Source organism: Barbus barbus (assembly GCF_936440315.1).
Source record: "Barbus barbus genome assembly, chromosome: 24".
In the NCBI taxonomy this organism is placed as follows: domain Eukaryota; kingdom Metazoa; phylum Chordata; class Actinopteri; order Cypriniformes; family Cyprinidae; genus Barbus; species Barbus barbus.
Window position 1 is genome coordinate 24,839,956 of NC_136752.1, and position 17,861 is coordinate 24,857,816.

At 35.5% G+C, this 17,861-nt stretch overlaps 1 protein-coding gene across 1 annotated transcript in view; it reads right to left on the bottom strand.

Annotated features, from left to right (window-relative positions):
• LOC306843639 (discoidin, CUB and LCCL domain-containing protein 1-like) overlaps positions 1-10,824 on the bottom strand; it is a 30,831-nt gene extending 20,007 nt beyond the window's left edge. Inside the window, exons 1-5 of the mRNA XM_079375228.1 lie at positions 10,625-10,824; positions 5,795-6,013; positions 3,425-3,568; positions 2,825-2,876; positions 1,419-1,491 (exon numbers count right to left, since the gene is read on the bottom strand). Coding sequence (XP_079231354.1) covers positions 1,419-1,491; positions 2,825-2,876; positions 3,425-3,568; positions 5,795-6,013; positions 10,625-10,700 — 564 coding nt within the window. The 5' untranslated portion in view covers positions 10,701-10,824. The remainder of the gene's footprint in view (positions 1-1,418; positions 1,492-2,824; positions 2,877-3,424; positions 3,569-5,794; positions 6,014-10,624) is intronic.
• Positions 10,825-17,861: the final 7,037 nt, after the last annotated feature.

The following is a 17,861-nucleotide window of genomic DNA, read 5'->3' on the forward strand; positions in this document are numbered from 1 at the left end:
CTGATGCATACCAAGGCTTCATTAACTTGAACTGTTTTCTACTAATATATTTTAAAAAACTAATTTATTCCAATGATGGCATAAATTCATTTTCAGCATCATTACGCCAGTCTTCAGTGTAATATGATCCTTCAGAAATTATTTCAGTATCAAACAGTTATGCTGCTTAACATTTTTGTGCAAACTGTAATACATTAAGATTCTTTGATGAATAGAAAGTTCAAAATAAAAGCATTTACTTGATTTTATTTTTAAATAAAAATTATACATAACTTCTGATCAAATGATTGTGTCCTTGCTGAATAAAAATTCAAAAAAGCAAAAGTATTAAACATTTTAATTACTATGAACTATTACTATAAATACAATATTTATTTTTCAGATCATAACTACTATATATTTATATTTTTCCTTATTTTTACATGACGGTTGGTGTTCAAAACCTGACACCACATTTTAAAACTTTAAAATTCATTTAAACTTTTTTTAAAGTACAAAAAGGAAGCAACTTAAGTCAGATTTTCTTACTTGATGCACAAAATGCTCTTTGGAATTTTGTTCTTAAATCCTGCTGATAATATAACAACATGTAAAAGATGCAAAATAGGAGCATTTTCACTCATGTTCTCAGACAGCAGTTTTCCTTCTCACAGTGATCAGTGAGGTTTACTCCACTTTTGGTTTTTAAGAGGTTAAGCTACGCTCATGCAACAAACATCTGATTCAAATGAAAAGAACCTTTCAGTTACCCTCACAAAATCAATGCCATGACACATATAAAGCTCGGCCAGCTTAGCTTTCACAAACAGGAAGAGATTTTACCACAATGCTAAGCCTTCAGAAAGGCCCTTAACTTCTTGAGTTATAACTCAAAGCCCAAGCACATGATTCTCTCCACATCAAACTATCCATTGCTGCTCGGCCAATCCCTCACGTAACCCAAATCTCTGACCCCGATTCGCTGGAGAGGTATGCACAATTACATAAACGCCTTTCATTCAGAGTTCACTGCCCACTAAGTGACCAGGGAGAACAATGGAGGCAGCACAAATGATCTGTCACCGCGTATCCTCAGGGTTTCCACATACACACACACACAAGCCCTGTCACAACAAATGGCTGTCAGACAATGGGACGAGCCATTAGCACATTCCACCCCCGACCGCTGGCCCGCTTAACATTCCCCGTGAAGGCCCTATGGGCCTGAGCACCTGTGGGAAAATCTGCTTAGAGAAGCTGCTTTTCCTGGCCGAGCTGCTGTATCTGAAACCTGTTCAGGAAGCTCCCCGCCGAGCATCTGCTTGGCTGCACGTCGGCCTTGTAAACAAACCAGCAGCTTGCCTAACGTTCTCCTGCGGACTCGGAATAAGCCGCGGCATGCCAGCCACACCTCAGAAAAACAATGAGACGCAACTCACATGTCTGTAGCCCAAGGAAATGTCCCCAGACACGTCTCCCGTCACCGCTGCACATCCGGCCGGACAGTACTTCCTATATGGGACGAGAACAAAGACAAATATCTGCTTACAGCACATCAGTTAATTATAGCCGACACCTCTGGAGAGATGAAGCTGAGTGAAAAACTAAAATTATAAGCACTGATGGCATGAGATATAGTCTGGAAAACTGTGACTATTACCTAGAGTTACTTTTTTATTATGTAATGTCTTTTGACTTTTTATATATTTCAATTGAACAGCTGTAGAGAGGTCTGGGCAATATATATTGAATATTCTCAATATATGCACTATATTTATGTATATTCGAGCTATTGATGATGATTTAAATGCAATTTTACTTTATCTAAAGAGTTTGTCAAATGACTGGTTTCACATTCCTCCCTTGCCTCAAGTGTCATTCCATTTATAACTGAAAATTATGCCTGGATCTTTCTTATTTTTAATTTTAAAGACTTTTTACTGCATTGCATTTGTGCAAATAAATATATTAAAATTATACACTGTATAATAATAATAATCCAAATGAATGTTTAATCAAAACTCTGAAAAATATTGAGTTATAACTTTATAAAGGTTATTTGCATTATAATATTATAGGGGTGTAACGGTACACAAATATGGCAGTTCGTTACATACCTAGGTTTTAACATCACGGTTTGGTATGATTTCGGTACAGCAGATTTTTTTTTTTTTTAATAAACAGTGGTTTACTGAAGAAGTTGCTCTTTCCTTAAATACATTCACTTATAGATTAAATGTTCTAAATCTAGATCATCTTATGCTTAAAACTATAGGGAGCCCTTAAGCCTAACAACTTAATCCAAACTTAAATATAATTACTATTTATTTTTAAATAGATCATCAACACTCAACTTTAAAAGAAAAAATGCAAACATGTAAATTGCGCATAATGCAGTTTTTAAATTAACATAAATAATAAGGCTATTTGTAAAAATATATTCAATTACACACGGTGTCATAGCATGCTTCATAACAGATTAATTTAAACATGCATTAAATAATTAAGACTAACAGGTTTAGTAAAATATAAGTGTATGACGTGTCACTTCACTATAATGAGTATATGGTGTAATATTTTGCAAAATGTTAATATATAATGTTAATGTTAATAATAATAATTTGGGTCAAAGATGAGTTATCCCATTTTGGTGTCTGCATGAAATTAAATTTACAAAATTGGTTTTATATACATAGAAAGCATATTAAATGCAAGTAAAGTGTATACTTTAATGTTTAATTTAAAGTACCCATACGCTTTTTTATAAGACTGAAAAACGGCTTTATTGGCCAGCTTGTGAGTGTAACTTTTTCCAGGCTTCTATATGCTGAAGAAATACTCTCACCTGTATTTTGCTGCTGGGAAATGACTGCCTCTGTCCAAGCATGTCAGCAGCTCTGAGGAGGAAAGCAGAGGAGGCCACACAATGAGGGTAAAAATGGAGCAGATGAGAAGTGTCTCCACAAAGGAAACAAGCCCTCGACTCAACAACAACAACAACAACAACAGGACATGAGCATCACAACAGGATGACAGACCCACTTCCTGCACTTCCATGTATAGAACATATACATACTTGGACATAAACCTCACTCACACTCACATGACAGTCACAGACAATGACCACAGACTATCAAGCACTAAAAAAAGAAAAGTTCTATATGAGTTCTATACCCTCATGAACTACATGAGGGTAGGTAAATTAAGACAACTCTCATTTTTGGATGAACTATCCTTTTAACATTGCTTTGTTCAAACATCCCTAAATGATTTGTAAGCATCCAGATGAGGGAAGGGGGCAAGCCACAGCATGCGGCCACTGCACGGCGGTTAACATGAGGGTCAGCCAAGAGACAGGAAGACAGTGGATTACTGAGAGCTGAAGCTACACATGAACAATGTTGTGTTAAGATGATACACACTTTTCACTGTAAAGTAAGGATACCTTTGTGGTTTTCAGTGGAGTATGAAAGCAGAAATCCTCTTCCAGAGATGTGCTGGCTGCTGCGAAAGCGGACGGTCAGCTCGCTGGAGTCAGTGTGAATCTGTGTAGGTTTGGGCATCGGACCGCCACAGTACTCCCAGTAAACTAGATGAAATGCAAGTAAATTTATTAAACTTTATGAAAATGTAACCCTAGATAAGGAATTAGATTCATACTGAGGTATTAATAAAATGAATAAATTAACATCCAACAAAACTGGGTTCAAAATTGTTCAAAACAGCTGCCAAGTGCACAATGAAAGTAAAATCTATAATAATAATAATAAATAAATAAATAAAAAGTAAAAAAAAAAAAAAAAAAAAAACAGTACTTGCCAAGTGATGCCTTTATAAATTGCATCTAAAATATATAAATACCTAAACGTTACATAGATAAAATTATACAAAAATAAAATTACATGTATGCATTGATGGCTCGTAAATTTTGTATTTTTTTTTTAAGAACAAAAAAATTTATAAAATCAACCCGACAGTACAGATCTTAAACTAAAAAATTCTCTAATCTGCCAAAAATGTTGTAGAAGTCATTTATGAAACCAAAAAGGCATTCTGGAAAGCTTATGAAATGTCTGCTAAATGAAGGATAACACCCCGTACACTGATAAGATTCTGATAAACTCTGATGATTATCAGCACATTTTAATCTATAAAACATTACGACTGAACGGACCAAAGGGTCCACACACCGAGAGGTGTGAATGACACAACTGTCAAACTCTGCACCAACACAAAGCTTTAGTCATCCAACGTCTCTCAACTGCCGTTTAAGAATAATCACTCCCAGTCATCCCGCTGCAGGAGGCTTTGATCAGTGGATGTGGCTGAGGCTCGACTCTTCACACCGTAACAGGGTTTGTGGTTAAAGGGTTGGCTGGGGAGGAACCAGACATAATGTGGGAAAATTCATGTCATTCAGTCTCTTCTCATGATGCTGTTTGATCTATCCACAGCAATGGCCCACACAAAGGGAAGTTAATTTTTTCTGGCCAGGACGACCAAGAAAGCCCTCAGGTTTAGGGTTGAAAGATGATAGCCTAATAAGTCAGAACAGCCCATTTGCCTCAAGTGCAGATCTTCAATATCCTTTTCCTTTCCATCTATCATTTACAAAGCAGTAGGTGAGTACATTCATCACACAGAGGTTCAGGTGTAACCAGCAGATCTGTTGGGATTTTGGAAAGAACAGGGATGTTCTTTCGAGGAAATGAAATGAACTCAAAAACTGCCAATTATATTTTTCTCCTTTTTTGAATTAAAGGTGCCAGAATTCCATTCTTGCCAAATTTGACACTTAGATAATCAATAATGAAATGTTAGCTGCAGTGCTATCCATTAACACACATTAATTGGATCAAAATAGTGCACAGATTTGTACAACATACTATGTTTGACCACGTATCCACAAGTCAAGGCATTTTGAGGGAGCAACCATTTAAACATTTACCTAATCTTATTCAAGAAAATCTAGTTAAAATATTTAAAATTTCTGGCATGAAAAGTCTCGTTACCTTTTTAATTGAAATGCATTTACACTCAGAATACTACTTCATCTGTGCACTATTCCAATTTTCAGAAATGGTTGACGACAAGTGACAATCCTTTAGGAAATGGGAAGACTTCTAAACATTTCACCATAAACTGATTTCTGTGGTTTCCTCCTGCTTTACAGTAAACTTATCAATGTGTGACTGGTGCCGACTCATGACCGCATTCTGATTAACAGCGCTTTATTCAGGTTTACTCACAGTAATGTGATCTAGAGCAGTTTACACTGACTAAAGAGCATATGATCAACTATCACAATATGATTGCACAAGTGCAACCAGACTCAAATTAGAATTCTAAATACAGCAGTGTTTCCTACAGCATTCTGTTTCAGCCTCACACAGCAACATTGGCTCAACCAGTGGTATCAGTTTGAGGCTGTTTTTACGACCAAAGGAGGTTTGGGAAACCTGTTTGAACATAATCTTTTAAATTCAAATGCGGCTTTCAGAATGTGCTTTAGTGTAATATTCAGCAAAAGACTTATTGTTCTTCTTGTTGAGAAATGCAATAAAGCTTCAAGAAAACCACCAAGACAAAAACAACTTAAACCTTCACACTTTCCATTAATCAAACAAGAAAGCCCTACTGATAAAAGATAATGACCTCAAAACACAAGAAGCTGTACCATCATTCACCACTGAAAACATCTGGTTTTCATATATTGTTTGACCCAGACGGAGGATATAGTGACCACTAGGGAATCGCTAGATAATGGCTGAGAAAACAACATATTATGTAAGCACCATGATATAAAACAGCTCACCATTTTCTGCCCCATACGATCCTTTCAGGACCTTCAAATAGTCTGACTCGCAGTCCTTCTTCTCCATGTTCAGGTCTCCAAACTTAAGGACAATAGTGTGGCCAATTGGTACGTGGATCCGCCATTCACACCAGGAGTTGTTGGGGTAAGTTCCTGGGTAGTTCTTGGAGGACAAGACACCACTCTCTTGACCAAGGACATAATGACCACAGCCATCATCTGTAAAAGAAATGAGAATTTCATCCGTCAAAAAAAATTCAGATCAGGTTCGATTTTCTGCGTTTTCACATCCGTAGCATGCGTTTTGATAGGAAAGGATGGGGAATACGAAAAAAACGGAAAAACACATGCGAAAATTTCTGACTCAGTGTGCAATGACCTTAAGAGGCTTTTTAAAGTCAAGTTCTTCTTTGGTTTTGACATTGAAATGTGAATGGAATAACACACTGAATAAGCTGCCTGAATGCTGCTAAAATCCACAAAAGTTTGGTAAAAAATTAATAAATCAGGCTGTGCCAATGGATCTTCTCCCAAAAAATGAGCAAAATTTTAAGTTGTCAGATTAAACATAATCAGGCATTTAATGCACTCACTATTTTTGCAATTCAGTTTTGTGTCACTAATAACGGCGAAGAAATCACTTGAATTTAAGCTTTCAAAGTTTATTTCTTAGAAAACACTATTGATCCAAGCCCCAGACTCATTAAACTCTTTAATATATCCAAACAGCAATCCAATCTATTACATAACAGAAAGCACGACTTTAAATGCACAAGAATGCTTGATACTGATTACATGAACCTAACAAGCCAATACACGCCAACCGAACATAAACCAAATAATATTATATCAGCCAGCAAAAAGATTCATTAACTCAGTGTTTCGACATGCACATGCCCCTAAGACAAAACAAAACACAAGATGCCTCTGCTTAGATCTAAGTATAACTTTTGTAATTAAAAACAGAAGACAATACAGCACCCTTATTAGAGAGGAAATGAGATGTTCCTCACATATGTTCACTGATCAGTGACAAAAGGTGGTGTGACAAATCGTCAGCTGCCAGAGGACACAAGTCATATGGATGATTCCAGGGTGAAGAGCTCCCACGCTATGTATATCAGCATTTGTGCAAGTATTGTCAAGACTGTTAGTGTTCACTGATATGTTATAGCTCCGTTATGCCACTGTCTTCCACGGTAAAGGCACTCACACCTGTGATGGCACCACTAACTCCTTTTTTCCTTCTAGACAGCTGAGTCTCCAGCAGCCACGCAGGAACTTGATGCTGATGTATGCGCATTACAGACTCTGAGACCCCAGAGTTTTGTGACATTGGCGGCATTCTTAAAAGACACAAGGATTGAAATGGGACCAATGCTATAAATAGCTCCGGTGTGTTTCTAAGGGAACATTCGCCCGCACGAACTAAAAATGCTTTCTTTGACCTTAGCTAGTATTACATCAGTGCTAAATACTAGCGGACACACAGTGGCCTTTGTGGTGGCGTCTGAACTCCAGATGTAGGGTTGGGTCGGTACAAAAAAAACAAACAAAAAAAAAAAACTAACGGACGGAAACCTTCGGGCAGGTGGTGGAGGAATGACATCACATGTCAATCACGGCCATTCAAACGAACTAAAAGCTATGACTACTTAAAGCAAGACACCTCAATTAAATAGGGTTAAAAAAATACCCCCATTGACTGATCGCATTAAAATTTGCAAACATTTTTTGTATTACAAACTCTCTGAAATGTTGTTTAAATATGCAAATGAGACTACTAATTAAATATGCACTAATTTGCACACATTTACAGAAATCTGAACATCGGATAAAGCCTGGTTTAAAATTCTTGTTTCATTTTGATGACATATTAAAGGTTTTTACAGAAGGGATTTTTAATCTCTCTCCATAAATCTAAATCTCCATTATCCCTCCATAAATCAGAAAACCCTGTCAACAGCCAGGAGAGAAAAAGAAGAGAAAAAAAAATGTTCACTACATTTTTAGGAATAAATTGTTGTATAAAATCAGGCAAATTATGAGCAAACCTCTCAGTAAAAACATTCAGAATATAAACAATATAAATGTATGTTTCAGTGCATGTGGCCTTTAAATATATGTTTTGTGATTGAAACATACTGAAGCTAATAGATAAACCTTTAACCTCGATTTTGGATGTTTTTTTTTAAACTAGTCTGAAACAACATCTTATGAAAAGCCAAATAGTTTAAAATCTCAAAACTGACCAATGCATGAAAAAAAAATATTGCCTTTAGTGTCTTGCCTTGAAGAATATTCTAGGCTATTAATTGAAAATTAAATTAGTCAATAATAACATTGTTTCAAAATAACCAGACTCAGTTTTCTCTTGCGCTCATCCCAACAGAGAAGAACATGACAGAGCTTCAAAACCAGCGTTTTCAGCAAGTTGAGGAACACCTGGCCATCGTCTGCCCCAGGGTGGAACACAAATATTCACAACAGTGAGAGTTCTGCATGTACAGACAATCCGACTATCTCCTAACATGCACCAAATATGGGTTCACACTAATTGAGGATATTCAACTTCCTCAAGGGGGGTGTCACAGTGAATTATGCCATAACCATTTTTGGTTCCCCAAAAAAAAACTTTCATTCAGTGAACAGTTCTTAAAAGAACCATTTTTTTTTTCTTGTGTGAAGAACATGTTCTAAACCTAAAGAACTTTTTTCACTATAAATAACGTCTTGTGCAATGGAAAGCTTCCATGGTTTTAAAGGTTCTTAATGGAACCACTAACTACATCAAGGGTAGTGATACTATTGAAGCATTGCATCCTTGATTGAAACACTTTAATGAAAATTTACCCAAAAAATACTAGGGCTGGACGATATATAGCATGCGATAGGGTACAGTCCATTAATATCTCTTCCTCTTATTAAAGCCGGTTCCGTGATTAGCAGTAAATCTCCATCACCTACTTTCAAATGGAGCGGCATTTAATACACAGAGCCGTAGATCACTGACAAGCTATGCAATATCACTTTCATTATCGCAGATGAATCGCCTTCGATAATGAACGCGATACTGCCTAGTTTGACAGTGAACTACGGCTGAAATGCCGCTCCATTTGAAAGCAGGTGATGGAGATTTACTGCTAATCACAGAACCGGCTTTACTGACCAGATGCGCATGCGATATATCGCCCAGCCCTAATTCTGACATTATTTACTCATTCATACATCGTTTCAAACCCACTTGACTTCATTTCTTCCATGGAAAACAAAAAGAGAATTGCACTTGCTGCTCTATTCCATGCAATTAGTCCTTGTGGAAGTTTTCAAGCTTCAAGCAAAATTCAATAGATAACATAAAAATGGACTGAATTAGCGAGTGATTCAGCATTCCAGTAGCTTTAAACAGTAGATCAATGCCAATGTCATGGGTTCGATTCCCATAAAATGTGTACCTTTAAAGGGGTAATTCACTAAAAAAATTAAACTTCCCTCACACTCATGTCATTTCAAACCCTCAAGACTTTCTTTAATCTTAAAAACACACACTCAAAGCTATTTTTAATGAAGCCTTAAGAGGTTTCTGTCCCTCTACTCAAAGTCAAGGTAACCAAAACTTAAAAGATTTAAAAGGTTATAAATCTGTTCACCACATTAAGCGATCGTGTCTCTTCACAAGACTTGAATGAAAGCAGATTCATTTTACGAAGCCTTTATGACCTTTTCCAGATCTTTTAAGTTTTAGCTACCTGATGGAAGTACAAATTCTACAAACCTCTAAGGTTTCATTAAAAATATCTTCATTTGATTTTCGAAGATGAACCACATATGATGGTTTTGGAATGACATCAAGTTAAGTAAATTATGAGAATTAAAATTTGAGTGAATTAGGCTAATCTTTTAAATAATAGCTTCAGCCAAATGCATGAATGCAAGTCAACTATTTCATTGGAAAGATCAGACTCAGAATGATTCATTCCTAAATCAAACATAGGCCCACAATCTGGTTCTCTCACGAACCCACCAAGGAGAGCTAAGACAGATGGCAAGGTTTTCAGTGAAAAATTATTTAGATTTTGGTCTGTCTATCACACAAATGTACTATATGGCTTAAAAGACGTGGAATTAGTGCACAAGTCATATAGATACTTTTTAAATGTTGATTCTACATCTTTGGCTCGAAAACCTTAGCCATTCAGTAAAATATTTCATTTTTGGCTGAACTATTCCTTTAATAACCAAAGATATATCTTCCATAGTATTGTCTCGATGCCTGCACAGTAAGCTACTTTGGATAAGGTTCAAATGAGTCCTAAAGGAATATCCCAGCAGTAAAAATACCTCTCTCATGCGTTTCCACACTGAAGAGCAGATGCTGCTTTATCTATCCAGGCACAGCAATGTGAGAGAGTGATTCGAGGGAAAGTTGTCCTCATGGACAGACTGCACCAGCATGTTGTGTCAACTGCTGTTTCAACACAGTCAGCACATTTTCTAATGAGCCAAAGCAGACACCAAATATCTCATCTACAATAAAGTGTAAGGATACCAACTTTTTAGGTATTAAGAGACCTTAATCCAAGTCTATTTCTACAATAAGTCAAACTCACTGCGCTCGAGAGTTTGAAACAAAGTAACAAAGTATAATGTTTGTAACAAAGTTTGAAACATCATATCTTCTCAGAACAAGCTGTAGCCTACGTTTGCTTATAATGATATAATCACAAATGCATGTTCAATGCAAACAACTATACAAAGTCCTCCACCAGTAACCTTTGACGCCTCAGCCTCTTTTGTTTCCGATCATCTGCCGTGTTTTTGTTCACTTACCCGGTTTTTCGGCGAGCACGAGCGGGTGAATTGAATATAAGAGAATCAGTCCATGCAGTAAAGTGTTTCCAGACATCTCCACTTAAAACCCCTGCGAATGAGAGTAAAACGCGAGGACGCATTGGAGAAGCGTCACCGGAGCATGTTTACCGGGAGAAACTCGTGTCCGTGTGTCTGCGAGGATCCCTTGAATGAAGTCTTCCGTGTTTCTCTCCCACAGGCGGCACCAAGCGGTTACTAGACCAGTCTGACGGGTCTGGCTGGTGTCAGGCTGTTAGTATAGTAGCCTAGTATAGCCTACATACTGAGTATGATATGGATACAAAGTGACACATATACGGCGTTTGTTTCCTCAACTTCAGCTACTTTTATGTCATATTAAAACCACCTTTATTTTTCATTAACATTAACACTTTTATTCAAAGCGACTTAAATGAGGAGTAGCCTATATATAACAAGAGATTCAGCTTAAGGAAAAGTGCTAAGTTAGCAATAAAAATATAGTAGCCTAATTAGTGCAGTGAAATGATTGAAATCGCATTTTTGTTCACATAATATATCATATGTGTGTATATATATATATGTGTGTACTTTGTATATTTATTATGTAGGCTATATGTAAATAAATAAACTGAAAAATGAAAATATTTACATATATTTATATTCATGTTATATAAAAATATACTTAATATATAAACATAACATATTTTTCTTATATACGTGCATGTGTGTGTATTTATATATAGGCCTACACAAAAAAATATACACTGCACACACACTGAATTATTGGCACCCTTGGTAAATATGACCAAAGAAGGCTGTGGAAATAAATCTCCATTGTTAATCCTTTTGATCTATCACAAAAATCTAACCTTTTATTGGATAATAAGAATTTAAAATGGGGGGAAATATCATTATGAAATAAATGTTTTTCTCTAATACACATTGGACACAATTAACAGTAACACTTTTATTTAATACTTTTTGAAACCTCCATTTTAACAGCTTTAAATGTTCTCCTATAATGCCTGATGAGGTTAGAGAACACCTGACAAGAGATCAGAGACCATTCCTTCATCCAGAATCTCTCCAGATCCTTCAGATTCCCAGCTCCATGCTTCTTCTCTTCAGTTCACCTCACTCATTTTCTACAGGGTTCAGGTCAGAGGACTGGAATGGCCATAGCAGAAGCTTGGTTTTGTGCTCAGTGACCCATTTTTGTGTTGTTTTTAAGGTTTGTTTTTGGATTATTGTCTGGTTGTAAGATCCAAACATGGCCCATTATAAGATTTCTAACAGAGTCTGTCACTTTTAGATTTTTTATCTGTTGGTATTTGATAGAATCCATGATGCCATGTGTTTAGACACATGGCATCAAGACACAAGATGTCCAGGACCTCCAGCAGAAATATAGGCCCCCAACATCAAAAATACAGCAGTATATTTCATTGTACACATACCATCTTGAGTGTTCGATGCTAAAAAGCAAATTTTTTAGTTACATCTGACCATAGAAGCCAGTCCCATTTGAAGTTCCAGTCGTGTCTGACAACTGAATATGCTATGGAGATTTTTTTGGTGAAAGCATTTTCTTTTCTTGATTTTTTTCTTGAAGCTCTTCCAAACAACATGTGGTTATGTAGGTGCTGTTTGATGATTTTTTAAAAGGTTTTCTGACCCCGAAACTCAACCTTTTTCTGCAATTCTCCAGCTGTGGTCCTTGGAGAGTCTTTAGCCACTCAAACTCTCCTCCTCACCGTGCATTAGGACGATATAAACACATGTCCTCTTCCAGGCAGATTCATAACATTTTCTGTTGATTGGAAATTCTTAATTATTGCCCTGATGGTGGAAATGGGAGTTTTCACTGCTCTAGCTCTTTTCTTAAAGCCACTTCACTAATTTGTGAAGCTCAATTATCTTTTGCTGCACATTACAAATAAATTATTTGGTTTTTCTCATTGTTTTCCCTCCTATTTATATTTCTGTGAAACAGGAAGCCATGGCTGGATAATTTCATGTTCATAATCCCCCTGGAGTGCTCAAAATTGTGAATATGAATGGGAATATACTTCAGATATTTTACTCATGAGAATTTCTAGGGGTGCCAATAATTGTGTCCAATGTGTATTTGAGAAAAACATTTATTTCATAAAGATATTTCCCCCCCATTTTAAATTCTTATTATCCACTGAAAGGTTAGATTTTTGTGAATTTTTAAAAATAAAAGATCAAAAGGATTAACAATGCACCTTTATTTTCACAGCCTTCTTTGATTGTATTTACCAAGGGTACCAACAATTCTGACCACGTGTATATATTTCATGTGAACTATAACGTTTATTTTGGATGTGATTAATCACGATTAATAATTTGACAGCATATAATATTTATTTATTTATTTAAAAATACATTGATCTGCTATGATCTAAAATATAAGAAATATTGCATTCAATATTTATAGTGTTAAAATGATGTGTATTTTTCCCTCAGTTTTGACGTCATTTCCACCACAATCAACAATTCAGATGTTAGTGCACATAGTTATTAAAAAAGCACGTGACTTGAGATGAAACATGACATATGGAGAAAACAGAGAAAAATCTAAGTAAATAATATATATTTATTGTGTGTCGCCTCCAAATCGAATCAAACTTTAAGTTTTGTCTAATAAAGCAAACGGTCAAATAAGTGTGAAAATGTGATTTAATTGTGGGTGAAATTAACCTTAGCAAGACTAATAAAACGGGCATTTTATTTAGAAAATGTTAAAATGTCATTTGCACCATACAGTAAATTATAATTTAAGATATGGTGGATTGAGATATGGTTCATGACTTGGTTCAATGTGAGTGTTTTTTTTGTGGTGGGAGTATACACCTTTAGACATTGTTAGAGGGCAAATAAACTCGAAAGAGTCTGAAAACTGTTTTAGAAAAAAGTCTAAAAAGGCATCTGAATAAAAGTATTATATGCTGTAATGCCAGGCAGTGACAGGTGGATTTCCAGTAACATATGGCCATTGATAGACTCCACAGCACATCATCTGTGCCAGGAGAGCACAGGCCTGTCTTTAACATCCTGGGCCATTAAGTTTTATTACTGTCATTATGAAAAACCCTGCAGACCGACACCATGCAAAGATCAACGTGAATGATAATGTAGTAAAAAGGCTGATTTTTGCATGTTTTTGCTTTGCTTTTGATATAGCAAACAAATGCTACTGCAAATATATACAACCATATGTGTATAATGTGTGTGTGTGTGTCTGTGTGTCTGTGTGTGTGGGTGTGTGCCGCCTTATACTTTTATTTAAAAATATAAATCATTTTTTATTTCTGCAGCCTTTGGACTTATAAAGCTATTGCGTTCTCTGCTGGAGAGAGTTTGCAATTACAGTTAATTTTTTATTATTAAAACAACATTCATTTTTATTCTTTGCTACATTGTTTTAATGCAGCAACATTTTCTTCTCAGTGCCAGATTATATGCGTATGTATATACAGGGTCATCCTTTAATAAAAAGGATCTTGTGAATTCATTCATACTGTATGCATACAGTTTGTAATATTTTAATAACAGAGTCCACTGCACCCAATGCTGCAGTAATCATGGCATGAGAACAACTCATTAGTCAACTATAAATGTTCATTGGTTATAATGGAACTGAGAATCTTAATTTTCTTCTATGCCAGTTCAAAAAAATCTGTATAGCACCGTTACTTGATTTTTAAAATGACCAGAAATGTTGTTATTTAATGTTTTGCACTGATATGCTGCAATACTGATCAGTAGTAAATTACATGCATCTTTCCAACCAGTGATATCTACAATTAAACGCTAGATGGTGCTGTTGGATGTATTTATTTGACAACTAAACAATTCTGAAATAATTGAATGGAAATCAAAGCAGGTAGGAATATAATATGATTCAAAGTAACTGTAAACAGTGCAACAGTGAGGTTTGACTGTCTGTTGTAGTAATAAAAACATACATAATTATGCCATATCTGGTTCAGCCTACAGATGAATGCAGGTGCTATGTACCTGAGAAGATTCACAGAAATAAATACAAAGACAAAATGCTATTCAATAAAAATTTGATTAATAATGGCTCAGATCATTTTGGCACCTTTATGGTCATAAGCACAAGTGCAGCTCATAACTGAATCATCTCAGACAGATGGTTTGAATGAAGAGCTGTAATATAATACAGAGACTGTACAGCATTATGTCTCATTCACACTTGGGTTACTACATCTGTCTGAACTGAGCAGATACATCTTTCTGTCAATGATTAAAAATATTTATTATAAAAATTTTACAAAATTGTATTACAAATGTCTTTCTTTCTTGCTTACATTCTTTCTAAGCATACTATCTTTCTAGAAGAAAATAATGAGCTAGAAGAAAATAAGATAATTTCCTAAAAAACTAAATTTGGTAATAAATATCCTTTAAAAACTACCTATTAATTATAATATAATAATATATAATATAATATAGGTACTTATTAATTAATGAAATAGGTGGCAATATATAGGCTATATAAAATAAGTTGTAGTGAAAACAGAAAAATCAAGGTAAAGATCATATTTTTATTTATTGTGCATCATCTGCAAAAAATTTTCAAATAATGCAAATTTTGTCAAAAAAAAAAAAAAAAAGGAAATATAATTTAACTGTGTGGATACATAAAATCGGTATGATATGAGACAAAATGGGCATTTTATAAAAACATATTTGATGTTATGTCATTTGCACCACAGAACGAATGATAATTTAGTATATTGAGATCGAGATATGGCTCTTGATTTTGACAAAACTGTCCACAATGACAGAGTTCTTTATAGAATAATATAATATAATCAGATATTAATGCAAGATTGATACAGGTTTTGTAGTGATCCACCTTGAAAAAAACATGCATTTATGGCCAATGTAATCAAAATATGAATGTCAACATATATGAATTCATACTGAAAAAGTTTAGGCCTGTAATCATGCATCCTTAATGATGTATGAAAACAGTTTTCAGCCATAACAAAGGCTGAACACACTCCGAAAGTAACATACCGTACCAATAACACCAAACCCGTTTATTTCAGTACACTCCTGCAGAGTTCAACGGCTCAATCAATGTCTGACTTCATACATTTCTTCCATTTCTACAGAGAAATCATACGGGACCTCCGCTCTAGAGAATGACATCACAAAAAAATGCTGTAGATTTATTTATCAATGACAACAAATCATAACAAAAATACCACAGCACCCCGAGGGTCTCCGTAAGAGCACAGGTTAGTGTTTCACCTCATTGCTCACATATTACTTCAAAAATGACATTTTTACTTAACTTTGAGTTTTTACTTATTGGCACCACATTCCTCACATACTGTACATTTCATTTAACACAATCAGCTGCCTTCAGATGAATTTTACCAGGACGGACACCCTACTATATAGAAATTGTAGGCTAGAATGCATTTGATAAGTGACAATGCAAGAAAGAGTTTATTGAGTTAGAACAGAGACAGGAAGGTAAAAAGTGAAGGAAACTGGATGTGTTTATTTGCCACTGGAGTATTTGAGATGCATTTTTCCTTTAATTAATAAAAGATTGCTGGAATACCTGAGAGATTTCATCTCTACATGACAAAGAAAGAATGGTGAGAGACCTTGGTAGCCCCTTTTTACATGAAGGATAGGCTATTGACTACACTTTTAAACTGATGTCGGGCTTTTCTGCTTTTGGGAACATGCTGCCGTATTGCGATTCAGTTTATAGGAGCGTGGAGTGATGTTAAGTGTTTGACGATGTGCCAAAAAACACTCCTCCTTTTTTGTAAAAGAGCAATTTAGAAGAATGAGGCAGAAAGGCAAGGTTATATTTCCTTTTTTGTTTATGAAGTTCTATTCAAGTCATGATTTTTTTTAAGTGCACTAATGTTTTTTGACAATAAAAGCTGTGGTATAGGTTTATCATCTGAAGTGACCTTGTATGTGACTTCAGGCTGGAATAAAGTCCTTCATAGCTCTTTGACCGTGGCTGTTTACGTGGCATGCATAATTGCATAGCATAGACTATTTTTAATGTATGTAGGATATGCTTTCTCAGTCGAGAGTTGATTTTATGTAACATCTTGTCAATTTTTCTCACTTCATGAAAATCTTCAGAAACGGCTTTTCGAATGTGCTTGCATTGTATAGATGTCTTTCATAAACATATGTTATTCAATAATTTAAAAATAACATCAAGCACCAAGGCGAAACCCTACAAACCCTAGCTTTACAGTTTACCTTCTCCTCATATGAGGTCTTTTATGAAATACTTTGTGTTTTATAAAAATAAATAAATGAAATCTTCAAAGTATACAAGAAGGATAACAGATTTCTCTTTCAAATAACATAGGAGAGTGGGCATTTAGGGTCCCTTTACTCTATTAATTGTATTTCAACTTTGTTGCTTCATAATGGACTTCTCGATGAGGCTTCAAAGACATCAGAAAAACGTTTGGAAAAAAGAGGTGATGGAACTCGCTCTCATGCTTTCTGAGGCTCATAGACTCCCTTTTCTGAAACCAACCACATGCTGTGGTGCTTTGTAAAAATCACTATACCTTCATCTGGTTCAAGGTTTCTGAGGGATAATAGCTATTCTAGGTCAACAAAGAACTTTACGTATAAATCGTGTCTGAGTCAAGACGGGTTTGGGTTGAAAATGTTAGACACTTATTCTGACGCTGGACTAAAAGGATGAATGTGAGCAGGAAGTCCAAGGATACTGTGCTTACACTTCTGTTTCTGATGACTCTTAATGTCCTTGTAATTCTTATAAATCCTTAGGAATCATTATTAAACAAGGAAAATGTTTCAGATGGAGACAACTGATTTCATGGTCAAGTTTTATAATGAAACATACTTTGCCTCTTTTGTCTTAGACAAATCAAGGAAATGGTTGAATCAAATTGAATAAAGAGGAATATGTAGAAATGTTTATGTCAATGCAACTGGGTCTGTTGTATGATTAAATCACACAAATAGCTTATTTGTTGCTTTCAAGGTACTGAAAATTGAGTTTTAAAGTGAAGTGAAGTACTGCCAAGTATGGTGACCCATACTCGGAATTCGTGCTCTGCATTTAACCCATCCAACGTGCACACACACAGCAGTGAACACACACACAGCAGTGAACACACACACACCGTGAACACACACCCGGAGCAGTGGGCAGCCG